Source organism: Lacerta agilis, chromosome 3 (assembly GCF_009819535.1).
Source record: "Lacerta agilis isolate rLacAgi1 chromosome 3, rLacAgi1.pri, whole genome shotgun sequence".
Lineage (NCBI taxonomy): Eukaryota > Metazoa > Chordata > Lepidosauria > Squamata > Lacertidae > Lacerta > Lacerta agilis.
The window spans coordinates 31037757-31065371 of record NC_046314.1 but is presented as its reverse complement, the minus strand read 5'-3'; the positions used below and the strand labels follow the sequence as shown (position 1 = coordinate 31065371).

Here is a 27615-nt window from a genome sequence, read left to right as displayed (position 1 = left end):
GAGTGTAGGTTACATATTTCTAAAGGTAGGTCACTTTTTTTTAGGTGGGAACCTAGAAAACTAAGGAAAACAGTGTGCCTCTATATGGAATACCCTTCTCAGCAAGGATGATCCTTCCCAATCAGGATAATTTGCTAAAGGTTCCTGACATTTATTGTATTTGTGGGTTGATATAGTGTGTGTGTGAAGTTTACTGCTGCAACACAGTTACATGGTCACTCCAAAGCAGTCCTTCAAGAAGCGTGTACTAGAAACAGTGATTTAAAATTACCACCTACACGTCTATGCATGAGTCAAGTAGCATCTGACTGAAATGAGGACATACTGCAAAAAGTAACCAATATTTTAATTATGCACAAACGCAAAATTATGTTCCAAAAAATAACCACAATAAATTAACCATGAAGATATGTAGAAAGGGTTTGCCTTTCTGAATTAAGATGTTTTAAAACTTGAAAGTGGGGGAGAGAAAATAATTTGCTGCAGTATTAGTAAGGCAGGAAGCATAATATACACCTATAGCCCAGTCAGTTTGGTGCCACATTCATTCTCAAAACATAGAAAGTACATACAAAGATAAAGGTGAAAGAAAATAACTAGGTCCTCAAACTTTTGTTTCACTTCTTAAAGTCACAAGTTTGTCAGAGCACTGGAGATTGCAGTACTACTTAATTTCCCCCTTAATGTAAGACAGTAAAAGAAAATGAGGATTCAGTACGTATCTGTTGCAATGTTTATGCTAGAAATGCATGTACAACAGGAAAGAAACATTAACATCCAAAAATGAAAGCCTGGGGGGGGGGGAGGGGGAAGAAGAGAAGGAGTAAAACAAAAAAGGCAAGCCTAGTTTACAAACCAGATAGTTTTAAGAAACTAAAGCTTAAGCCATCCTGTCACGCAGTGGAACTACGTTTTTGAGCCTCATCCACACCTGTATATCACCGAGACAAATGTGGGATAACTGAAATCCAGTTAAGGGTACTCAAGTTCCACTGCAGTTTATGATGCTTAGATGTGTCAGTAGAGCTCAGTTCTTAAAGTGCATTGAGACTGTGAAATGTTAACCAGTACTTTTTTTTTTTAATCGCTGTAACAGGATGAACAAATTTCAACTACTTGGGAGCCAGCTTAGATATTTTTTTAGTGCACCGATATCAAGCCATCTTCACATCTCTTCCATGCTTCGCCTGATGGCCTCTTGAAATGCTGCATCTTCCTCGGAATCTGCATTAAAGAAGCAGGACTTAAAATTGCAAAACAAATGCATAGTTGAAATTATGACTCAAGCAAGAAATGGTTACTGCTTCCTAATCAGTGGTTTCAGAAAGGCAAGACCCCTGGGGTCCATCTAGCTCAGTTGTGGCTACGCTGGCTGGCAGTGGCTCCTCCGGGGTTTCACAAAGGAGTCTCCCCCAAATTTACGTTGAGAAGCCAGCGATTGAACCTGGAAACTTCTGCATGCAAACCAAGTGCTCTACCACTTTTATTCGTTTATTTATTTATTAAATTTGTATGCTGCCATGTAGATCTCAAGACACTACCGAGCTATGCTCCTTCCTAAAGCAAGTTCTGACTTTTTAAAATGTTTGTTCATGTAGCTTGGCAGCTACCAGACGTTAGCCTCTGGGGGGTATCCGGGATGGCTAGCAGGCACAAATGGTTTATACAACCTGTATAAAACAGTTATCTCCTCCGCTAGGAACTATACACAAGGCTGTCACAATGTGCACGATCGCAACAGCTCTAGAAAGACAGCTCACACAATTGCGGGGGCCACATATATGCCCCCGCACACAAAGGTGCTGGTTCATACAACCATTGCCTCCATAAGATCATCAGTTGTATCATGACTCTGCCGACAACCCAGCTCACACCTCTGAAGGCCAACATGCAAGCACTGTATTAACTGGACCTCAATTCATGTCTTAAATGGTAAGCAAAGGCCCATTTTATGGATAGCCCTTTCTCTTGCTATAGCCACTTTTCTCTGTCACGGTGCCTGTACAGGAATATGCACATATAGTGGGGGGAAAGCTTTCTAGGCTATTCCTTGTTTGATAATATTGCCGAATCTAATTCTCTACAGCCACTTCATCTCTTGAATAAGCATCTTGTAGCGAAATTAACATACCCTTTTGGTCCTTTGTTTCTTCTGAAACCTGCTCCATTCCCATTTGAGTATCTACCACTTCATTTTCTGTAAAAAGACACACACAGAACTAACTATGCAACACCACAGCTTTCACAACTAGCCTTCCTCTTCAGAGTTTTGTTGATTGGTAGAACCTGGCTGTCATAACATTTCCTTCCTCACTTCAAAACCCAATACCCTCAAATAGCGTGCTACATATAACCAAAACAGAGGTTTATCTTCACCCCCACACCGAGCTAGCTTAGCAACATGGATGGTAAAGAAATTGGGAATGAATTCCCATTAGTGCAATGCCCTTTGAAAGCCACCCTTCAACTTGATTTCCATGTAGGAAAAGAACATGAGATCCATGCCAACACTCAACTGCAAGTTCATATATTTTACAGAACTGCAACAAAAATAGATGAAGCCTGCATGTGGCTTTCATACTTTACCCCCATAACAATTGCACAGAACGGCAAACAAGGATGACTCAGATTATAAGCTTTTCAATAACAGTGATGCATTTTTACAAAGTACATCAACAACAGAGATGTATTTCATAATGAGACCCCTGAACCCTCTAAAATCTGAATTCAAGATATTCTGTACTCACTTGTACAGGCAGGACTAGCATAATTTGATCTCCAGGGTGCTGCACCTGAACTCAAAAAAATGGTTTAAATGAAGCTCCTGTTGGCTTTCTGTGAACCAGAACTAAATCCCTAAACATAAGATCTTGCAGTGTACACCTTTAGACTTCTCCTTTGCAGGCTAGGAATGAGCTATGCTGCAGCAGTAATTTAAGAGGGGGATTCAACTGTCTTGAATTTCCACTGATCTTCCAAGACAAAACTACTTCAGAACAAGTGATTAAATAATAAGGAGCATTGAAGAATGTTGAGGTTGGTGTGCCACTGCTTCAAATCTAAAATGAGGCAACAGTGACTTATTTTGCACAATAAGCCATTGTAGGAAGAAGTGGGAGAGATGACTCTGGGATTAGTTCTAGCTCATGGGTCAGCAAACATTTTTCAGCAGAGGGCCGGTCCACTGTCCCTCAGACCTTGTGGGGGGCTGGACTATATTTTGAAAAAAAATAATGAACGAATTCCTATGCCCCACAATTATTATTTTAAATAAAAGCACACATTCTACTCATGTAAAAACACGCTGATTCCCGGACCATCCACGGGCCGGATTTAGAAGGCGATTGGGCCACATCCGGCCCCCGGGCCTTAGTTTGGGGACCCCTGTTCTAGCTCCTAAATTTACCTTGACCCCAGGAACCGTTTCTCAGAGTAAAATATGAGTCAAATCCTTATGCGTTATGTAACAAATTGTGAACTCTGGTTCTTCGGAAGCGTTGTGCAAAGTACGTTGGAAGCCCTGTGCTCAGAACTTTCCAAGTGCCAAGTAGAGGGCTTTCAAAGCCGTGCCGTGCCTGGCAACATGATGTTTGTCGAATATTTGGGAAGCACTGCACCGTGACGGGTGCCAATCGCAGGACGTCATCGTGTCACATGATTGACTGGCAGGTGAGGGGTCCAATACACCTGTCCATGCTGGCTCGCCAGTAGTGGGGCAAGATAAAAGATCTGGCCTGCTGGGCCAAAAGCATTCCCCATCCCTGTCACAGGCTGTTCCTTAAACAGAGCATAAACACATTGCTCACTATTGTCTTTATTTTGCCTCCATTACTCTTTTGTTTCCTAGTGGCTGGCCCATACTGTACAAGTGGACTATATGTGATGATATATTGATGGGGAATTATTCATAAAGCAGTACAGTACTTGAACAGGTTGCCTCTCCTCGCCTCAATCCTGGAAGTAGCATCCACCAGGCAATGCATGCCTAGGCTGTATATATAAACGTATTTGAAAGGATACCTTTGGCTGTATCTGAAATGCTGTTCAATAAGGCGTACATCATATCAGCATCAATCTTATGAGGATCTAGAATGCGAGTTGCCCGCTGAGTCATCTTAAGCTGATCCTCAAGCTCTAGAAAGCTTTTGTCTCCCGAAAGAATAGTGAAAGGAATATGCTTTGGTAGATGCTCATCTAGGCGGCCCACCTATGGAACAAAACATGAATTATGCGAAGCAGAGAGACAACAGGCATGCAATTTCTTTAGTGAGAGGGATTTTGGATTGTGCAGGTAGACAAGACTTGAACATTCTTTAGCCTTAACATTGTAAAACACATTGTTGTGCGTGTGTGTTTTTACAATCAAGAGGTATATACATTTTATGAAACACACACATACACACACACATTATTTACAATGTGATAGGATTCTCAGTGAATGCCAGCAACTGACCCTCTAACGCAAAATATTTCCTTTGCATCTTATCACAGCATAGGTGCGTGGAACCTTACATGCACACAGATTGCAAAGTCAGCAGCCTCTCTCCTCGTGCCACAGTGTGGATGGAGAAAGAAACACCCAATCTTGTTAAGGTAGTTAAAAATCTTGCAGTTCACAGGTGGCTTCCAGTTGTTGTGCCCACCTAAGCAGTAAACCAGAAGACAGCCACTGTTAAAGAGATTCAAGGGACTAGACAGTTACTTTTAAAAAAGAGTATATATATTTTTTAAAAACCCCACAAACCTTGTGAAATACCGGTACTAATTATGTTTCTGAGAAGCAGGTAATCTAAATTTCACATCTTTGATAAATGCAATGTACTATACATATTCCAGCTTTGTAACTTTTGCTAATTTGTGCGGCAAAACATGCTCCCATAGTAATGGGCAAAGGACTGAGCTACTCCTAACATCACAAAAGGGGGTCGATCCTCATTTCAACTGTTTTCAAGTAGACATCACTTACAACATTTTCACTAAATGCAGACAAATGCAGCATCCAGTGGGTGTTAAACTGATACCTAAATTAACACAATGTGGGGGGCCATTGGATCTGTGCTGGGAGGTGGTTCAACAGACAAGATGCTGCTATTAAGGTGGCCCTGCTGTGTGTAGGGACCTCCTCAATAGGACTCATGGGGGGGGGGGTTATAGCAAGCAGGGCCTACACCAGAGATCTCAAGAACTTGGGTTTGGACGATTCTTTCTGGGGGAACCACTTGTCAACTATGTCCTTCAGGGCTTAATACCCCAGTATTAACACACCTTGCCTGAATTAAGAATGCTATTATGCCATGAACCTGTGTAAATGTAAGCTGCTACATTTGTAGATTATCTGACTCACATGTGCTATATAGTGTGCATCAAGGGAAAGTTTGCACTGCCAACAAGTTCCTTACCTTGAAAACCCCAGATAAAAGTTCCTTGGTTAAGGGTAGCAGGCAACTGATGGAAAAGGTTTCCCCAGTTATCCAAATCCATCATAATAATATGAGTCATGGTACACAAGTAATCAAGATCAGGTAGATCTCTGTCATCTAGATAGTAGGGTGGAAGGGAAGAAGAGGGAAGCATAACAAACTTTATATGGATTCCTCAGTTGTAGAAATCTGTACTTCGGAAAAATTCAAAACAAAGCACATCAAATTCTTTAAAAATTCATTGCAATTTAAGTAATTCATATGTACTCAATAGGTTACCTCCTTCAGTAAATTTATACTAACTTCAACATTTTTCATTATGAGGTTCTGCTTGTTTTTATGCTGCTTGCATTTGGTTTTAGATGATTACTTGCCCAAACATAACTGTAAACAGTGAGGAGGAATACAAGGGCTCTCAGGTGTTGGGAAAATAATTTACAAAATAATGCCATGATACAAGTCTACTGAATAAAATGAATTTCCACTCAGCGCCTGAGATTTAACTGTCCTGTAGCCATTTCACTATTGCAGTATCAAAAATTTCGTTCTTTTCCTTCAAAAACAACTACCAAAAATCTCCTAAGCCTTTCTTATTCACATGGCTAGAAAAATGATCATCAATGACGTAGAATGGGTGCAAGACGAAATAAGATTTTGTGTACCACTATGGAAACAATTATATAAGCAGAGTTTGCCAAGGCTATGAAATGCTACGTGTTCAGTTTAACCAAGGGCTCGCCAACATTTCCGTTTTTCCCACCACTCCCACACCCCCACCCCAAGAAAACCTGTGGTTTACTACTGAATCAAACCAAACAGCAATCGGGTTTTGTGAGCAACAAGTGGAAAACCTCTCAGACCCGTGCTTTCCAGGCGCAGGGCAAGTGAAGTGTTGACAACCCCCAACTGCTCTGCAAGGTTCTGTCAGCAGCCATATTTGTTTGGGCATCCAAAGCATACCATGGTTTCTACCTACCTAAACCCAGCCCTTCAGAATGTGGCTTCTTACCCTGCTCCTTGGGTAGCTCTCCTGGCCTCCTCTTCTCTGAAGGACTTGCTGCAGTCCTGCCTTCCGAAAGCATTAGGTTTTCAGGCTTTTTGTCTGCACAGGACCCACCGGCGGAAATCTGGAAGACGTCACTCCCTGCTTGAGTTGGGGCTAGCTGGGGCTTTTGCGGGGAGCAGTGCTTGCTGTGAAAGTGCTGCTGGGCAATTCCAATATCGCTGAAGTTTTTGCTGCATGCTCCACACCTCACGATGTACAATTCTTGCTCAGGTTTCTTCTCCGAGTGTGTCACGAGATGAGCCTTCATGTCAGGAAAGCTTTGCGTTGTTGAGGAGCACAAGGTGCAGCGGAACCACAAGTTGCCCTTCTCCAGCAAGGCCTTCTGACACCTCTCGTAATCCGCCTTCCTGTTCTCTTTGCAAACGTACCTCTCCCGACAACCGCACCTCAGACAGTTGCTCTCTTCTACTATTTCGGTACTCTTGATTGATGTCCCCGCTCCCTCAGACACGCATATGTAATCTGTGCTGTGGAAGCCCTTGAAGTGGAGCAAGAACTCCTCCTCGGCGTCAAAATACAGGTCGCCACAAAAGCCACAGAAGTATTTGACCTTTACGACACCGTTATGCTTATCCTGACAGTGTCGGTGGAAAGTTTCGTTCTTCCGGAATGTCATTTTGCACAACTCGCAGCTGTACCTGTGGAAGTGATGGCTCTCTAATGACACACAGTGATGCTTCACGCTGTCTTCAGAGTCAAAGAGCTCCTCGCACATGCAGCACTGCCATTGGTGAGACATTGACACTGACACATCCATGGGGCTCGAAGGTGGAGACTGCTCCATAGGGCTAGGAGTTCGGTCTTTCTGTTCAAGTGAACTACCGTACAGTGCACCAGAAGATGCTGTAGCATCCTCAGCTGTAGCGTTCTCAGCAGCAGCAGCAGCAACATCCTCACGGTAAAAACTGTGCACACCATGATATTCTGTCACATGGGCCTTAACGTCATCTGCTTTCTGAAGAGCTACACTGCAGACCTGACACCAGAAGACGAAATTAGTCAAGTGTGCTCCTCCATGGAACCGGCTCATGTGCAAACGGATGACGCTTGCATTTTCCGCAAGCTTGCCGCACACCCCACATTTGTGGCAGATTCTGTTCTCGGAAAAAATGTGGTTTTCTACCAGCTCCTCAGAAGGAAATGCCAGCTCGCACTGACACACCCAGGTTTTGACGGCAGGAGCACCGCCAACCTCTTGGCTTTTGCCTTCCGAATCCTTTATTCGTTTTGAAACCGTTTCCCTCTCATCGCCAACGGATTCAATCGAGTCCGAAGGTCTCTTCAGAGGAGAAGATTTTAAAAAGCTGCTATTCTTCTGTAGATGAGAGGCACTTTTATTCCTTTCGTTGACATGGCATACTGTCAAGATGGATTCTTCCATCGTGGTGAAAACTTTAACCTTGTGTTGGGTTTTGGAAATATGCTGACGGATATGGGTGTCGTTGATAAACAGCTCGCTACAGGTGTGACAGAAACCTTTGGCTTTAAATACTTCGGCGACTTGGCAGATGCGCTTCTTTGACAGAGTCACTGGGCCAGCATCACGACAACGAATTCTAAAATGGTAAAGGACATTGGAATAGCTACTTAGCTGTGCATTACCAAAAATCATTATGGTCTTTAAAAAAAAACATTCACATGCTAAACATTATTTTTGGATATTTGCTTAGTTGGGCCCAGATAAGTTTCCAAGGTTAGCAACCTTCCAAACAAAAAGGGGATGAATGACACTAGGCCACTGCCAGTCATTGCCTCCTAAATCTGCCTCTTCTGCAGTGGCAATTCCCCAGATACCTGACACAGCCCTTTAAAGCCAAGACTGGCAGCTGGTAGAAGCACAGGATTTGTCTTCTCAGCCCAGGGGTAAGGAATCTTAGGCCCTCCCGGCCTCTGGGACTCTCCCCAGGCCACATGCCTGGCCAGCAGTGCTTCAGACCCTACTGGGGTGTTTTTGCCCCACTGGAATGTGTCACTGAACTCTGATCAGGCCTCTTGGTTGCTGGCTAGAGTAGGATGTATGAGCCTGGGTAGGAACAAGTTCACTGTACAAGCATAATGCTTGATATGCATTCCTCTGCCCACTTTGGCATCTGGCCCCACTCGCTCCTGGCATGTTGCCTTGAGAAGGGAAGGTTGCTCTTGGGCTGAAAGCGATTCCCTACCTCTTTGCTGGGCCTTTAAGGACAGGAATGTGCAGACAACAACTTAGGGACATTGCTATTTTCCCAGCAGTGAAGGCAGTTCAGCACTATGGTGGCTGCAAACATTAACATTATTTATCTTATTTATTAAATTTGCGTGCCACCCTTCATCCATAGATCTCAGGGATGGTTCGCAACATTAAAACACAATACAGTCATACCTCGTGTTACGGCCGCTGTAGGTTGCGTTCGGCACGGGTTACGAACGTGCTGAACCCAGAAGTACTGGAACATGTTACTTCCGGGTTCAGCAGTTCACGCATGCGCAGACGCGCATAATGAAGTCAGCGCATGCGCAGAAGCACACATGCACAGACACGCCGCTTCATGTTATGTGTTGCTCATGTTGCGAACGGGGCTCTGGAACGGATCCCGTTCGCAACATGAGGTACCACTGTGTGTGTGTGTGTGTGTGTATTTATATGAAACAAACAAACAAAAAACCAATAACATCCTCTCCCACAACACATTCAGAAGGGCATCAGATGTCCATCAGCCAAAGGCATGGGAGAAGAGCAAAGTTTTTGCCTGATGCCTGAAGATATGTAATGAAGGCACCAGGCGACACTCCTAGGAGAGCATTCCACAAGTGGGAAATGCCACAAGCCACAGCAGAAAGGCTTGTTTTTGTGTTACTGCTTTCCAGACCTCTCACTGAGGAGGCCCACGAAGAAGAGCCCCAAAAGATGATCTCAGGGTCCGGGTGGGTTCATATGGAAAGAGGTGGTCCTTGAGGTCTTGAGCTGTTTAAGGCTTTACAGGTCAAAACCAGCACTTTGAATCGGGTCCAGAAGCTAATGGCAGCCGGTGCAGTCAGGCCAGGGCTGGTGTAATGTGCTCAAACCAGTGAGCAACCTGGCCACCAAATTCTGCACCGGCTGAAGTTTCCGAACCGTCTTCAGAGGCAGCCCTATGTATAACATGTTGCAGTGATCTAACCTAGATGTTACCAGAAAATAGGCAACAGTAGTCAGGCTGTCCCTGTCCAGCTGGGTCATCATTGATGGAAGGGACTCAGGGCTACTGAGACCACTTTTTAGTCTTCGTTCCCATGTTTAAAATGCATGGAGAAAGAGCGCATACATGTCAGAACTGAAAGTAGGCTTGTTGCCCAACAAATGTTTAAAGGAGAAACAGAGAAAGCAGTCCCATTCCACAGGCAGGAAGGCTCTCGACAGACCTGAAGTGTGCCGTTAGCTCCACATGAGAACGCAACACCTGATGGCAGGATGTGCACTTCACTTGGAACGGGATTTCTTTGCACAAGGAGATCAGAAGATTCTTTGCATAGGCTGGGAACGGCAAAGGTTGTGGTTGTGTTGCTTTATCTGCAATGGAATGCACAGAGTTATTGTATCACTGAGTCAGAAAGGACCAGACATTATTCACTTCCCAAAAGGAAGGCCACCCACATGCTGGTGTCCTCCTCCTCCTCCAACGTAGACACGTGTGCAGCACCAGAGAAGGGTGGCGCACAGCAAGCATGGCCCGGTGGCATCTAGGCCACATCACACTAGAGCAGGGATGCTCCACCAATCCTAACCATATGCAGCTGAGAGTTGGGAATCCAACAACATAGATTCTAGATGGCCACAGGTTCCCCGTCCCATGACTTAAGGGTTTGTTGCAACCTGTTGTCCATTTCCAGTCTGTCAACATACAAAACTTACTTCGAGGAACAACCAGGTGGTACAAGGAGAAGAATCAAAGGTTACAAATTATTCAAGTAGGAGAATCATGTCAAGAATACCACACATGCATCAAGACCAGGCAGTTAAGAACGAGCTAACAAACATCCCTTGGTTCCTGAGAAATGTCACACTCTCAAGAGTCAAATCTGAGCATCATTCAGAAGTGTTGTAAGAATGATGTTTTTGGTCCTAGTATGTTTAGATTGATATGTACAGGAGTGCAGGGACAGTTATTCTTAAGCTGTTTAGTAACTTTGCACTCATTTCAAAATTTATTAGCTGCCAGGAAGAAGGGCAAAACTAATATACTTTGATATAACTTGAGAAACCAAATTACAGAAAGGCACCCATCATATGCCCGTACCCAGAAATATCCTAAATTTTAAGCAGTACCATATATATTTTATGGACCTTGCATACTAGAGGGAACAATACCATACACCTCAGCCACACTATAGAGTACAGTCATTGCTCCAGGGGAAAAAACCTTCCCTGGCAACATTCTCAAGATATGTATTTCCTTGTTTTATCAGACTAGCAAAAGTAGCTAAATCAAATTGTGCTGTTCTATATATTAGCTTCAGGTTTTTTTCCGTCCAACGTAAGCCACATTATGTTTTACATTTTAATTATCTTGCATGAGCAAACAGGAAATTGTTTATACCGTAACCTTGAAAGTCTGATCTGACCTGACAAATCTTTTTACTTGAAATATCCGGGAAGGACAAAACCCATCTTAGCTTACAGAGTCTGGGAAGAATTTGCATCGGTGGCAATGCACAAGGAAGTGGGGAATGAAGGCATTCTAGAAAGCAGATTCAGCATACTTAGCATGGAGCTAAGGAAACTTCCTTAAAGTAACATTATCATCTTCATCATCAGTGATGTAAATTTTAATGTATTTTACCACATTCCCCCTCAAATCATGCAGTATCCAGTCATTTCAGATGGAAAAATATATACATTTCAAAAGAGACATACCACTGAGTTGAAAAGCCTGAGAGAAGTGATTCTTTTCAGACATATGCTGCAGACACTCATCTCTAATGCTAAAAAGGAGAAAGCAACATGGACATGCAAAGCACTGAATACGCTGAGGAGGGTATTTCTTTTCATGGCCATCACCTTCACTTGCCTTGAGGGGGTGGGAAGAAACAAAACAATAACTCAATTTTAGACAAACAGAGAACATTTGTTTTCCAACATTATGAAGAACATTCTATATTAGATGCTATGGAAATGTGCTCTTAATACTAAAAGCATAACTCAAAATATATCAACTAATACCTGCTCCATTTATGAGCCACAACCACCTTCAAGCAGCATAATTTTTTTCCGGATTTGAAAAAAAATTAACAAAAGCAAAGCCTGAGCAGTAAAATCCCTGTGAAGATTCATGTACGAGTTTGTGAAATGGTACTCTTCTGAGGGGAGATATTTTTTTCCTGCTACTTTTGTGAAAACATGCATTTCCTTAAATTCTTGCCTTAGAAGAAACGTGCTCATTATATAGCTGAGACGTGGGGAATCTTCTGTTGCAGACTATGCAGGCAAATGCATCAGCTGGGCATCCATGTAGTGTGATTGATGGATCGCATGGAGAATGATCAAACCTAATGAAATAAATTTGCATGATTAAATAATAGATATGAACGATAAGAAAACCTTTAGAGGTTGCCCATTACAACAACAACAACAACAACAGGTTTGGGGGGGGGACCTGTTTACTAAAACATACGTGAAGTCTGAATACACTTGCAAAACTGAACATTTCCTGGCATCTAGAGGCATAAAATTTCTGCAGAGCAACAATCAGTGCAGTACATATTTGAGACTACCTGCAAGATACCGTGTCCCATGTTCAGGCAGTCTAGCAACATATTTCCTGATCAAACTAAAAAACTCATACCTCTGAAGGTGGCCCAGGAGAAGATGCCTGTTGTCAAATTTCCTGTGGCAATGCATTATTGGGCATAAAATGGATTTGCTGTCAGACTGTATTTGGTCTGATCTCTGTGGTAATGCTCTCCTTCCAGAGTTTACAGTGCCTGGCTTGAGACCTACAACGTGAAACAAAAATACTTAATACATCATGTAGTTGATGCTCGAAGACAAGTTAGAAAATACATCACACTGCTGTAATGTCACGCCACTTTTGTTTAAAATGCATGGAGATTGACTACACTGCCCTTGCTAAAGCTTTCCCTTGTTTTTCATCCAGGACAAAGCTTGACTCGTGAATATGTGAACCTCACGGAAAGGAAAGAACACAGCAACACACCCATTCCTGACACTGGGCTAACAGGAGGCCTGCCACCCCAATCCAAGGGAATCTGCCGGCACGGATGAATGGGGTGAGCAGTGGCTTAGTGGTTCAGGTAAGATGTGGCTATGGATGCCTCATGGTGACATCCTGGAGCGCCCGGTCACAGCAAGTGAAGTAATTCTGCATTCCTAGGTTGGCTTGTTCCACATGATGAAACTTACCAGGGCTAAGAAAGACTAGGGTGAGTAGGCAGGAAAAAGATGCTCTAAAGAACAAGCCTGCCGAAGACACACAGACACAGAGACAGACACACACACACACACACACACACACACACCTCAGCTCTGCTGCTGAAGATTCTTTAGCTACAGGCATAGTGAGTGGAGCTTGGGCTCCTCATCTGCAGTGCTTTGCACATTCAGAAAGTGCTATGTAAGCATTTAGCTGCCCTGGGCTCTTCTGGGAGGGAATATAGGACATACTTTTTAATATATAAAATATACAGTGGTGCCCCGCTAGACGAATGCCTCGCTAGACGAAAAACTCGCTAGACGAAAGCATTCGTCTAGCGGGAGGCTGCCCCACAAGACGAAAAAGTCTATGGGGCTGCCTCGCAAGACGAAAAGTTTTCGTTTTTTTCCCCCGTCTAGCGAAAACCGCGGTTTACATTGCCGCTTCACTAGACGAAAAAACCACTAGACGAAAAAATTCATAGAACGAATTATTTTCGTCTAGCGGGGCACCACTGTACTAAGCTACAGCATCTCCTTAAAGCAGTGACGGGGAACTTGCAACTCTCCAGTTGTTGGGCAACAACTTCGGTTGGTCTCAGCCAGAATAGGCAAGGGTCAGGGAGATGATGGGAGCTGTAGTCTAGCAACAGCTAGAGAGCCAAAACTTCCCCATCACTGTATGGAAGAAAAGGATGAAGCTCAAACACCTCCCATGTTTCCCCTGTGAAGGCTACCTGTACCTCTACATGCATCTGAGAGGGAGAAGTGATCAACTGTAACCAAGGTAGAACTATTCATCCGGAAGAACTGTGCATCCCTCTGAATGGTGAAACAACGGTACCAATACATTACCTGGCATTTTCAGCCACTGGTTCACGCACTGCCTTGCTGCTTCTGTGTCACTATGTCCCTGCATAAATTCCAGCTCTTGCAGTCCGTGAGCATGTTGCAAATCCAGTTTTTCCTAATGGTACCAGCAGTCGGAAGACAGCGTGTGCAATTAGTTGCACTGATTGAGAACTCATTTACCACCAATACGAAAAGCATATATACACATACAAGGTCAAAGCATTCGCTATACTGACTGGCAGTGGCTCTCCAGGGTTTCAGACATGGTGCCTCTTTCAGCCCTACCTAGAGATGCCCAAGACTGTATCTGGGACTTTCTGCATGGAAAGCAGATCCACCACTGAACTACAGCATTGCCTGTTCTTCAACAAGGTACCATATTTTTCCGTGTATAACACGCCCCCATGTATAAGACAACCCCTATTTTTGGGGACTCCAAATTAAGAAAATTGCGGGGGGGGGGGTTGTGATAATCACTCACCCACCTGACCAACACTGCCAGTCACATGTGTCGACAAAGCCAACAATCGTCTGCCCGCTTGCCGCCAATCGCCCGCCAGATTGATGCAGCGGCAGCCAATCAACAGCAGCCCTTCATGCTGCCACCAATCACCCACCTAATCACTGCTTACAATCTCCTGCTCGCGGCTGCAACCAAACACTTATCCCCCCCCCTCTGCACTATCCGTGTATAAGACAACCCCCAATTTGGAACATTATTTTAAAATTTTATACACAGAAAACTATGGTATATGTTTTGTACTCCTTGAATGCCCTTTTTATAACAATCTTAGAAACAACTACATCCACCCATTGTTAAGATCACATAAGGAAAGGCTATCTCTTGCAAAGACCTGTTTTCTTTTGTCTGATGTAAAGAAGTATATATCCTTCAGAACACCCACATTTCTTACTAAGGCTCTACAATGGCTCTTTGCTAAAACACAGTAAACTGAACTGAACTGAACTGAACTGAACTACTTCTTTGATCCAAGCTTCAAATCAGTTTGGCCTCTGCAGTTATTCGCGAGACAAGAGTAGTTATACGTATTATAACCACTATCTCTTTGCAGAATCCCCAATAGCCTGTGCTGGCTGAATTTCAATTGTTAGAGAGGGGTCAACACTTGTTTGCCAGAACCTGACCCTAGAACAAGAAGTCATTTGGGAAAGGCTACCTAACAGGCTAGGATGCCTGCATGCTATATTTAACACAATGATTAACAGCAAAAAAAAATGGACAGATTTACCATCATATATTCCTAAGCATGCCAGCTTCCTATCTTTAAAGCATCAGGCTTCATAGGTGCAGAGGAAATGCTGGAAAACAGGTCCACGAGGTCCACCCTCATTAGCATTTTCTGCCACAGCCATCACGACCGCACATCAGCCATAGCATGTGGTCATTAAAATAATAAAAATGAGCAACTGATCCAAGTGACTATAAAGTTTCAGAAAGGGTAGAGCACTGAGGGAAACTTGGAAGAGCACAACCTGGTAATGTAATACATAAACAAATGTAAAATAGTTACTGAGAGGCTGAACTCATGGGAAGGACTAATGAGTACTGGTGGACACAATGTTCTAGACTGGACACAATGGCAGCATGAAACCAGGTTCAAGGATTAATGAGGGAGGGTGCTTATCAAGATATTTTGGAATCAGCAGAGAAAAATCTAGCTGGAAACATTACCCAACACAGGCCATTTAATCTTTTTTTAAAAAAACAAACAAGCTCCGCTTTGGAAATAACAGCTGAAGCCAAACAGTGGTTTGAAACCTAGATGACAATTCGTAGTAGTTGTTTTTTGTAATAATAATAAAAAAATCAAACCTTGAAAGCTTTATTTTTCTCTTCTTTCAGTTGTTTCTCTACCTCTACATGGCGTGCCAAGCGGTCTAATGTGGAAGCAACCTTTTCTTTCTGATAATCGACGTAGTCTTTGCGTTTTGCATTTGCCTACAAATGAAGAGAGGTTCTCCCATATTACCATCTGCCACCAATTGCCAGACAATTCAATAGCAACATCGTATCATCCACTACAAAGGGCTGGGGGTGGGGGCAATTATTTCAGTCTGCCACCATTTGGAGCTTGGGATAAAAGTCTTGGGGAAAATGCATGCTTAAAAGCATCCGAGGCTCAGAGGCATTTTCTAGACACCAGTCAAGAGAACTCTCCAAACTCCTCAGTAAGAGGATGCATACTTTACGACCATTGCTGCACCATCTTCTAACGGACACAAAAAATGGGTTCAGATATTATTATTTTTTAAAAAACAACTCTCATTAAAAAGTATTTATATGCTGTGTTCTGTACTGTTCACATGGCACCTGCCAGGGATACTAGTTTCTTCAACCTCTATACAAAGTGAGTTTTATACAAACACAGGTTTAAGGTATCTATGCTGCTTTAACTTTCAGATGCCATTAATTCACTCACAATGCTTTCAAAAACCTCCTAGCAGCTGTTATAGTCGGTTTAGGTGTAAGATGGATGCAAATATTAGAGACAGTATGACCATTTAATTAAGACAGCTGATTTATTAAAGGGTGTGTATGTGTTTGTGTACACACACAAACACACAGAAATATTGTTTGTTGACAATTTCTGAAGATTCGACAAACACCTTTGCTGACACCAGCTTTTTCCACCTTTATTGGCATAAGTAAGACAACAAACAGAAATCCTCTGTATATGCTAAAATTCTAAGACATACAATATAAAATAAGGGGAGGGGGAGAGGGGAAAGGGGAGAGATCTTCGACAACCGCTATTATTCAGGCTAGAGCGCCCCAGATTTTACTTCAAAAATCCTGGTCAGAAATTGTGCCATAACTCTAGTGACTTCAGGAGAATCATCCCTCAACAAGAACTGGACTACGAGTTGTTTATTAGAGGGGGCCCTGAGCCAATAATCTTCACGAAAGGTATTAAAAAGGGGGCAGTCCAAAACCATATGGTCAATAGAATCAGGTACATTCTGACCACAAGAGCAGAGTCTGTTCTGGAAAGGGATGCCTCTAAACTTTCCAGATAACACAGCGGGGGTAGCAGGACATCAGCTTCTAATTGGCTTTAACCTCAAGCCAAATTGCCTCAAGCCAAATTGCCTAAACCTCCACCCCAGCCAAATGCTCTCACAACGCAGTACATTTGCTGGGGACAATCCCTAAAACTCCTCTGGTTGTATTCTTGGCTGCTTGGACAGTTTAACCAACTATTAAAATCTACACGAGTCATGATCTTCTGGTAAGACCTTTGCAGAGGACAACCTTTTACACCAACTCAAGACACTGGCTCCCTTCCTCTGAATGGTATTAATAACACACTGGGCATAAATATCCAGTTCCCCCCTCAGGGTTTTTTTTAGTCAGAATAAATCTATCTGATCCAGGCCCAGCCTAATAAATTCTCAAAGTCATCATCTGTCTCTCAGAAACTTACATCTGCCATCTGAAGGAAACCAGTTGTTTTCCTTCAGCCCTTCTTTACTTGGGCTTCCCCAGCTTCTGAGGTTTGACTCTTAGGCAGATGACAACTTACCCTTACCTCACAAAAGATGTTGCTTAATGCTTTGTTCCATCAGATGTTGAGGAGGTTGAGGATGTCATACTCAACTTAGCTGCTATGTGTCAGAGGGCTCACTGTCACAAGCACGATGCAATGTAAACTGCACGGCACTGTTAAGGTGTTTTGAGGGACGGGCACGATTTAACAACAGCCACTAACTGTACTTCACAACACCAGTTGCCGGTGACCCTGCTGGCACAGGTTAAGTACTGAATTAGACATCATGGGTGGGATTCAGCTAATGAGTCCTGTCAGTAGAAAGTGTAGGCTTTCTACTCGCTCACCCCTAGTTGGTTCCAGGGGTCTGGAGAACCCCCAAACAATGTACCGGGGGGGGGGGGAGAGAGAGAGAATAATTCTTTAGCAAAAGGTTGCCAAGGACATTCACAAGGATAAAAACCCATTCACAAGAGTTCAATACAAGCCATCAAAGACCCACATGGAATAAATGTATAAAAACAAAAAGCACAGAGAATGCAAGAATCTGCTCTGAGTTTCCTCAGGATCTTCAGCTTTAATTTTGATACTGTTTAAAAATTGGATACGATACAGACGTATAAAATATTTGTAGTGGTGATAAAGGAAGATTTTTTTCAAGCCTTCGCTTCAAATCTTCTAAGCGGGCAGCTACCAGCAAGAAAGTCTTTTTGGCAAAGACCCCCTGCTTACAGAATACCTTTCCAGATAAGCTTAACTGGCACCTACACTATGATCTTTTATGCACCAGGTAGATTTCCCTGTTGTCTCAAGCCTTCTTATCATAATCTACTGGATGCTTCAGTTTTTACATCCATTTTTCCCCCTTGCTGTGGTTTATGCTGGTTTTAATTGTTTCAGCTGTTGTGTTCTGTTCTAATCTTACATGGGTTTTTTGTGTTGTTGGGCTTTCTGCATTTGTAAGTTATTTAGCTTTTAGTGTTTTTTACTTCAAGTTTTAGTTTGTGTTTTATTGCTTCTGTAAATTCCCAAAAATTGGTTAGATGGGCAGTATACAAATATAACAGGTAAAGAAGAATAAAATAATCTCTGAGGTCTTTTTATAGATAAAGTAAGAATACATTTGGACCATATGTACTCCCCTTCAAATGATACAAACTTAAACAGACAGACAGAATGGAATAATTCCAAAGAAAACTCTTGTCCAACAATTTTAAACGGCAGAGAACACTCACATTAGAAGAACTGCTATCGTCTTCGTCACCACTGCTAAGTTCAATGCAGTCCAAGACTGGTTTCAACACAGCTTCCTATGGAAGAGAACACACAGAATCACATAAGGTGGAAAGGACCCAGAGGGTCATCTAGTTCAACCCACTGCCATGTAGGAATCTTGCCCACAGCTACCCCGGGATGGGCTTGAACCACCAACCTTCTGGTTAACAGCCAGACCCACTGACACACTGAGGATAACCTTTAGCAGTCCCCCCCTCTTCTACACATGTCTGCAAAAGTTACAAGATCTAGGAACACAACAAATTGATTGTATATTCAGAAGCATAGCCTTTATAAGTATCATTATCATTCTTGCCTAATTCAGATTATCATTTGTTCCCATACACAGTTGAATGGAGTCCAGCTCTTAAACAGACTGCCTCCTAACAGACTGTGGCAAAACATCCAACAATCCAAGAAAGCTCTTCTGTTGATGGAAGCCCACCTTCAGAGAAGGACCCAGGCAACAAGTCCTTTATCTCTAGGAACTGCCAACTCAAAACAGGCAGTGGGGAAAACAAAAGAGGGAAGGAAGGAAGGAAGGGGGCAAATGGCATTTATTAATTATATACATTTACAGATAACCATTCAGCCACGGTGATCCAGTATGTGATGGCTAGCTTTCAGCCAGTCAAACTAAAGAGTGTCATACAGAACACAGAAAGACATAAGCAACACTTCCACCAACAAACACATTTTTGCTTTCGGCAGGGGGGAGGCTGAACCACCAAGAGAGACAAGAGAAATTATTTTCATGTAATGGCTCTCACCGGTAAGCCTTCCCACCGTGGCTTTTTACATGAAGAGCCAATTTGGTATAACAGATCTGGACTATTACGACCCAGATTAAAATTCCCACTTAATAACTAAGCTGCCCAGGTGATCTTAGACCAGTCACTATCTAAGCCCTAGCCTAGTGCATCTCACAAGGTTGCTACACAGATTTAAGCGGGGGAAAGCAAAATAAAAACATAATATTAAAGTACTAACAAGGGAACTTTATAAATTGTTTAGCGTTGTACAAAAAGGAACACATGCCACCCACTTTTTCAGAATTCCTCACGTTTTCCTAATGGGGGGAAAAAACGCATATGGACATGGATTACAAAAATAAATTTATCTGTATTTGGGCACTGAAGGAATCTGAATGCACTGCCACATAATTCAGGTTAACTACAAAATGAAACGCATGGAATAGATTTATAAGGGCATTCCTCCGATATGCGGACAGTGTGCTAAAAAAAAATTAGTTTCAAATGCTTTGTGCTTTATTTTAATTTGATAGGTAGGGTGTGAATCTTTATCTCCAAGACGATTCAGAACAGATAAAAGCCTTATATCACTATACCTAGCAGCCCTCTGGCCGGTGTTAAAGGCCAGCCTGTTCTTTGGTTTGCTTGTACTCTGCAGTCCCAGGCAACTGACAGTTGGAGCAGAGTGTTCTGCCTGGTAGGGAGGGGCAAGCAAGTTCTCTACTGCTTTGGCCAATGCCTGGGGCTACATTGGTTTCCCTCACAATAGCATTCTTCGTGGAAGGTATCGCAACACATTTCAATTTATTATTTTACATATTTACTAATTATAGACCACTTTTCAGACATAGCTCTCCAGGATCAGGTTGGGGTAGCCAACAATGTGCTCTCCAACAATGTGTTGTGGGCAGGAAACATTTGCATGGTCCCAATAAGCCATAGTTTGGCTTGCCTTGATGTGAAAACCAGGCCATTTATCTCAACTGCTTTGAGTTATGGATTTAATTGAATAACTTCTTCTCTCTCCCTGGCGTTTCTTTATACCATTTCCCTCTTCTCTCTATGAGGTTAATTGCCACCAGCATTCCTTATCTCCTTTTTGGGCATTTCAAGGGTTGAAAAAAATATTTTAATTTACAAGCTTATACACTGCACACCCAATGAGTTGCCTGTGTCTGTAGAAACCACTATCTGTTTAGTTTCCAAACTGACAGGTACTCAGTTACCCAAGTTTGCTATTAGAGGGAACTATGGTGTTGCTTATAGATTTAAAATAGATATTGTTTACATGCCAGTTTTGTAACTAGGTTTGTAACAGCTTTTAGTCAAATACAATAAATGATTGATTGATACTGTTTACATACCCCAACGAACTCAATGTCATCTTCACTTTCCTCTTGTTCAGACGATGCATTCTCAGCTCTTTTAGAAGACACAAGACACTCCATTATCTGAAAAGGGAAGGGAGAGGAAAACACCTTTACATGTCAACAATTTGCATAATGATGGAATAACTCAGACCCATTATTATTAATAGTGACTGCAGAGTATCTCATATACATGATGCTAAGAAAGAGTACTAGTAATTTTATTAAAAGGTTTGATAATATCAATATTTTGCTTTATATAAATAGCTTGTATTATGAGCAGATAACTAAAATAATGTATATACAGTGCTACCTCGGGTTACATACGCTTCAGGTTACAGACTCTGCTAACCCAGAAATAACGCTTCAGGATAAGAACAGAAATCGTGCTCTGGCGGCGCAGCGGCAGCGGGAGGTCCCATTAGCTAAAGTGGTGCTTCAAGTTAAGAACAGTTTCAGGTTAAGAACGGACCTCCGGAACGAATTAAGAACGTAACCAGAGGTACCACTGTATATGATAAGGTTATTAATTACCAAAGTCTCTAATTATCTTAACAAAGGGCAACAAGCTACACTATGAGAAAACACTGCAAACATATTTTGCTTTTGAAGATTACAGGCGTATTTTGCAACATGTTCTTGAAAGAATAATCATGCTTTAGTGGTGGATTTATTCTGCTTTGTTAGTTGTTCTGTGATGCTTCCCCAGTGTATTAACATTATTTCTGTTCAGGGGGACTATAGTGCAGCTATTCTAGAATTGGCTGGGGGAGAAGCTTGCTGGGAATCTGTGATCCACCTGGGATCCTTAATTTACCCTCCCCTCCCGGTAACTTCAAAAGCCAGTTACATAGCCAGAGATGTGAGTCAAAGGGCTCTTGCCCTGCAGCGAAAAGTTTTGGGCCCCAGCAAGCAGAGAAATAACCCAGTGTACTCCTGAAAAATGAATAATGAAAAGGAACTATCTTAAATTTTCAACATGGGGAAAAAGAAGTCAACAATAATCTGGATTGTTAACCAAATAAAATTAACTTTGTCAAATCTTAACACAAACTGGATTATTTTAATCAAATTCATAGCTTTATTATTAAAGAACATGGAAAAACAAATTCTGAGACCCTTAACATAATCTGAAAAAATTATTAAACATAATCGATACAGGGGGGGAAGGGTTAATTTCTTAATTGTATTCTATATTGCTCATGTTGGTGTCTAATATGGAAGGTTGCTCTTCTTCAAAATTTGAGTGTCATAAGAACTACGGAAGAGGATTATTATTATTATTGGACAGAAGTCTTTAATTATTCTGAATGAACTGACCCATCCTGTCTACCATTAGAACCTGTTGCCAAATGGCCACCTGGGACAAGGAATGAAATATAGTCAACTACTTGCACAAACTAAAATAAACACAACTCTAAGGGAAATTTTTTATCTCACCCAACACAAATATTGGCCTCACCCTTTATCTACATTGATACTTCTGGGAAGGTTCCAACTGAATAGTCCTTATATGCCCCCCCCCCCCAAAAAAGGTGGAAGACAAAATACATCAGGTTGCTATTAATTTACTTGACGTGATTGGGGAAATCTCTTAAGATGAGTTAGAGGATTGGGTAGTAACCAATAATATACAAGCTTATGAATAAGGCTTTCAAGCTGTGATAGCCATAAATGATCACTGCCTCCTTTTAAATCACTTTGTACAAAAATATACTGTAAATAGCACTCAAACTATGTATGCAACTTTCCTCAATCTCAGGTATGCCTTTGATAATATACCATTATAGTATAGTGGGGGGATTGAGGGGCTGCTAATAAACGTCTTCTATATTGTATACAGGCTCTCTATATCAACATTTCATTTAAAAAGTCTGGATGATGTCCAGGGGGAACTCTGATTTTATCAAAGCCACAAAGGGTATCCATCAATGATGCATCCTGGCACCTCTGCTTATAAATGATGTGGTTGCACAACTGTCTGGCTCTCACTGTTGCCTCTGGAAAAAAGATGTGATAAAAAATATGTCATCCCATCTATACACAGGGGACACAATATGAATGTCTTAAACCCTGATTGGGTTATGTCTCCTTCAGCCTTTTGGTAATTACTGTAAAAATGAAGGCTTGCAGCCTATCGAAAGCCCAAAATGATTGCCCTCACAAACTTGTGGCCGTTAGAAGAGGTGAAAATTGAGCAAGTACTGTACGCTGTTTCAGATATTTTTAGTGGTGCTGCTTTCTCAAACAGAAAGCGGGACACACCATCCTTCTAGAGTTTGCAAAGCGGAAAGTGGATGGGATTAGTTTCATTCCTACGGGCGACATTAGGCTTTTCTGAACTAGCATGAGACTCTTATTCTCAGAGTGATGGGTTCGAGCCCTACGTTGGGCAAAATATTCCTGTATTGCAGGGTTGGATTAGATGACCCCCGTGGCCCTTTCTGACACTATTCTATTTGTAAAAAGTTTTAAACAGAGATTGTTTGATATCTCTCTTCAGATGAACAGAGCAACTGCATCAATCTCTGAAATGGCACCATTGTATAAGCATCTCCTACACACACTTTCTACTACCTTGCTATTTTAAGGATTTGCAGAAACAAGAGTGAGAGGATGGCCTTTACTGGAGTCCAATTAAATGCCTTCAGCTGTTTTAGGAAGGTTCAGAAATATGCCACACTCAGAAACACCTTTCCCTGTGGTTTAAACCAGGTTGAAGATCTCACATATGTACCCTATATCCTGCATATAGAGAACAATACTTAGTACAAATTTTAGGGGGACGCCTGCCCATGTGTCTACAACTTATCTACTAAGTTGAGAAGATAAAATGTGCAGTCTTGACCATTGTATATATATGCAGTAATTCACGAGGATAAAATTGATAGAATGGCATGCTGTGCCGTAGAATTGTGGATATACAGAATTTTATGTTTGTGTTACATTTCCATTCAGTCAGTTTTATTCAGATATATTCATGTTAGCGTTGCATTTTAGTATTTGTTAAAGGAAGTTTTCCTCGACCTTTTAAAAGGACCACGTTATGATCCAACAAGCAATTTCAGCATTTTAAGCTTGTTTATGATGTAACTTATCTTTAAGTCAAGAATTAAACTTCTACTGAAGTCAAACATTCGCTTTGAAGTAGGGTCTGAAGACTAGATGCAAATACAACACACCTGAACAGTATGGGATATATGCACCGATTGGACCTGAAGCAGGTAAGACCGCCACGAAACCTTTGCAGGCGCGAACAGTACTAAAAGCGGACTCATCTATGGCACAGCGCGGGAAGATGCATGCACCAGGAAGCACAAACCACACGAACGTGCCATTTAAAAAAGGCCATCTAGAGGGGACCCTAAAAAAAAAAATACATTATCTGACTGGTGGGAGGGGGGAGTAGCAGCGGTGACCCAAGGAAATGCTCCAAGTGGGGAGTTATCCGAGGAGCAAGAATATCAGCGAACCAAGGAAACGGTTAGACAGAAAAACACCACGTTTTCGGGACTAGCTTTTTCTCACCCGCGAGGACTCACCAAAAAAACCTCGGTACTAGGGTGGGTGGCTATGCAAAAGGCCTCCATTCAATGCAACGAAAGCCGTTTCCAAACATAAGCGCGACGACGCAAGGGCGGGGAAGAGGCGATTTGGAGGAGAGGGAACAGGCCGGAGAGACAGCAGGAAGGGCGGCTTACCGAGGGGCAGCCCCAGCGCGCGCAATGCTCACCATCAGGGCACGCGATGACGCCGGCAACGCCTACCTTGCACGCCCGGGCATGCCCAGCCATGCAGGCGAGGCGACTTGGAGGGGCCGAAGAGGGCAGGCGCTTCGGAGATCCTCGGCAGGAGATAGCCAGTCCTTGCGCTCTCGAACCGAGCATCCGCGCGGGAACTAGCCCATCACGCACGCCCTTCTTCCCGGCTTCAAACTTTTGCTTGGGCGGTGTGTGGGTGGGTCGCGAAAGGGCTGCTGGGAATTGTAGTCCGCTGGTGCTGGTTGGGTGCGGACTCTGAGGATCAGCTGACGACGTGACGCTTGGAATGGTTTCCTCTGCTGCTGCCGTAGCTGCGCTTCCCTCCCCTGATGGAAGCGCCTAATCTCCTACTAAAGCATAAAGGAGGCTTGCCATGGGTTGCATCTTGAACTAACGGATTTCTTACGGACGTGAGCTTTAAGTGCGGTCATCAAAGCCGGTGCACGAAGCGGCAGGAAAAGGAGGGTAGCGCTTCACCTGACGAAGTGGACTTGATTAGTTTGCGAAAGTTTGCTGTGCTGTAATAAATTTCTGATACAGACTCGGGTTAAGGGCCTAAAGCCCTTAATAGTCTCTAAGCCTAACCTACCTCGCAGGGTTGTGGTGAAGCTGGAGGGGAGAGGGGAACCATTTGAGCTCCTCGGAGGGGAATGGATGATGAAATAATAATAGCATGTCTACATATTTGCATTGGGGGGTGTGCGCGCGCGCCATGCAACTAAAAATCGGAAAGTCCTCAGATGGTCAGAATTTTAACAAGTGTATGAGAAGATAAAATCCGCAAACAAAAATATCTCACTATATTCACGCACGCGCACACATAGTTTTTTTTTCTGGCTTTGACTACTACTGTATAGTGCTGAAAAAACGCCATTCCTTCAAGGGGCTCAAGATGGCGCACATAGAAAGATTTTCCTCTCTGCACCTCCCCTAAAGGTTTTGGGACCAGGTTATCTTAAGAGTGCCTGCATCCATAGCAGGTTCGCAATACCCTAAGATCTACATTGAAGACCCAGTTGAGGTGTCCACCAGGAAACCTATTAATCTGCTGAGTACAAAAAAAAGGGTTTTCTCTGCAGTGGCCTCTCCCGCTTATGCAATTCAGTCCTGGGAAAAGTTATGCAGATGCTCTCTCTGATCTCTCTGAAACAAATTTTGAAGGCACTTCTTTGGAGTTTTAATTGTGATGCTGGATACTTGGAGCAATTTGTCCCGGGCCGGTTTTAGTAAGTTTTGACTGGTTAAATGGAATGGTGTTTTTATTGTAGTGTTAACTCTTTTGATGTGTTTTATTTATACATTGCTTGGTGAGGTGATTGTCCTAAAAAGTGATAGAGGAGTCGTCTCTAAAATGAATGAATGAATATCCTCATAACAACCACCTTGTAAGGAGCCTTATAGCAGAAGCGGAAAACCGAGGGCCTAAAGGCTATGGGTTTATTTGCTGCCCTATAGTTAATATGTCATTGAATAAGTATTTAAGGTTCCTCAAACTTCCATATTTTTGCTCCTATTGACTGAAACTGCTGCCTTTCTGGAAACTGAATTCAATGCCTTCATTCTTGTGACGTGGATATTTGTGTACTTAACCAGATGGAAACCAGTAAAGGAAGACTTGTATCCACTATGGGGCATTTTAAAACATATAAAGTGTAGGGGGACACCCCCCCCCCGGTTCATGAATCTTCCCCACCCTGTGATTTCAAAAAGTGTGCTTTTATTTCTGCTTGGCCATTGTTTTACATTTAGTGAAATAAAAAACAACAACATGAAGATTGAGATCCTGTTCCAGTTCTTTGCTAGACTCTGCCTTTAGGATTTTCCATCCTCTTTTAAGGAAACCCGTGCCTGTGTAACTCCTTGATTAGACTTGTTTTTGTAGGGAGATTCATTTTAAGCTTTCAAGCTCTTTTTTGCAGACTGGGCTGAGGAGAAGGGCAGACAAAGATCGGTGTTTTTTCTGGGGTTTGGAAGCCATCTTGACTAAGAGCTGCAGGACTGGATTATTTTAAAGGATGAACCCTATTCCCTAAATTATAGTTACGGTTTATTGGGGTATCTCAAATCCACAAGGAGGGAGGAGCATATTAAAAACCACATCTGTGAGCCTTTGTAATTGGAATTTCTATACTACAGTAGAACAGTGAATCAGGCTGTCCTGCTGAGAATCTTCTCTGGCCATCTTGCCTTTTAGGGTAGAAAGATTGGAGAGAGAAAAATGTGTGAGAGAAGGGATCATGTACAACCCCTTCAACAGATAAATGGAGCAAAATAAAAATGTGGTTGTAATAATATATTTTTTTATTTGTATACCGTCTTTCTATCTTATAATACTCAAAGTGGTTTACAAGCAGAAGAAAAAAGTACATCTTATAACAATCTAATGCAATACAAAAATGTGATAATAAAACAAAACTTTACAATAAGCGACCTACATCAAAAAGTAACATTCAATAATTATTAGAATAGTATAAAATAATAACATACAAAAGTTAAACAGAAATCCACTCAACTGTTACAATAAATAATTTCTGAACCAATCAATAAAACAACAGCAAGCCACAGTACATAAAATAATACAATACATATTGAGAAGCAAAGACTAGAGGGTGGGGCAAGGCAGGTGGAAAGAGGCCTTGCCTGATGGAGTCTCCCCCCTCACCATTCTTCCTTCAGGAACAGCTCCCTTATGAGGACTCCTAGAGTCGGAGGGTGGGCAAGGCAGGTGGAAGAAGGCCTTTCCTGATGGAGTCTCTCCCCTCACAGTTTTTGGAGTCCCCTTGAGTCTCTGTCAGGGGAAAAGGTGGGTGGTAGTAGTAGTAGTAGTAGTAATACCTGTGAGAATGATCTGAGAGTAAATCCTATTGAAATCAGTAATAATAATAATAATAATAACAACAATAATAAATTTATTTATACCCCGCCCATCTGGCTGGGTTTCCCCAGCCACTCTGGGCGGCTTCCAACAGAATGTTAAAATACAATAATCTATTAAACATTAAAAGCTTCCCTAAACAGGGCTGCTTTCAGATGTCTCCTAAAAGTCTGGTAGTTGGTTTTCTCTTTGACATCTGGTGGGAGGGTGTTCCACAGGGCGGTTGCCACTACCGAGAAGGCCCTATGCCTGGTTCCCTGTAACTTGGCTTCTTGTAGCGAGGGAACCACCAGAAGGACCTCAGTGTCTGGGCAGAACGATGGGGGTGGAGATGCTCCTTCAGGTATACT

At 42.5% G+C, this 27615-nt stretch overlaps 1 protein-coding gene across 6 annotated transcripts; it reads right to left on the bottom strand.

The window, feature by feature from the left end:
• Positions 1 to 982: 982 nt before the first annotated feature.
• Positions 983 to 24425, bottom strand: ZNF451 (zinc finger protein 451). Of its 6 annotated transcripts, none has more exons than XM_033143181.1 (15): positions 24397 to 24425; positions 20627 to 20713; positions 18471 to 18545; positions 15561 to 15686; positions 13730 to 13841; positions 12288 to 12438; positions 11865 to 11991; positions 11360 to 11513; positions 9868 to 10015; positions 6397 to 8042; positions 5400 to 5537; positions 4513 to 4643; positions 4021 to 4207; positions 2132 to 2197; positions 983 to 1224 (listed from the first exon to the last, which is right to left on the bottom strand). In XM_033143181.1, exons 1-15 carry the CDS (start codon positions 24421 to 24423, stop codon positions 1166 to 1168), a joined length of 3234 nt encoding a protein of 1077 aa, XP_032999072.1. In that variant the 5' UTR covers positions 24424 to 24425; the 3' UTR covers positions 983 to 1165. The 6 variants fall into 6 exon arrangements, with proteins under 6 accessions (XP_032999072.1, XP_032999074.1, XP_032999073.1 ...); XM_033143183.1 differs by having other exon boundaries at positions 6430 to 8042; XM_033143182.1 differs by having other exon boundaries at positions 24363 to 24422.
• Positions 24426 to 27615: the final 3190 nt, after the last annotated feature.

Excerpts from the sequence above, each read along its gene's own strand:
- ZNF451 (XM_033143181.1), bottom strand. The coding sequence starts at position 24,423 with ATGGCTGGGCATGCCCGGGCGTGCAAG. Across the intron at positions 15,687-18,470 it reads ACGATAGCAGTTCTTCTAAT|GCAAATGCAAAACGCAAAGA; the intron begins GTGAGTGTTCTC and ends CTTCATTTGTAG. Across the intron at positions 12,439-13,729 it reads CCAGTGGCTGAAAATGCCAG|GTCTCAAGCCAGGCACTGTA; the intron begins GTAATGTATTGG and ends TTCACGTTGTAG.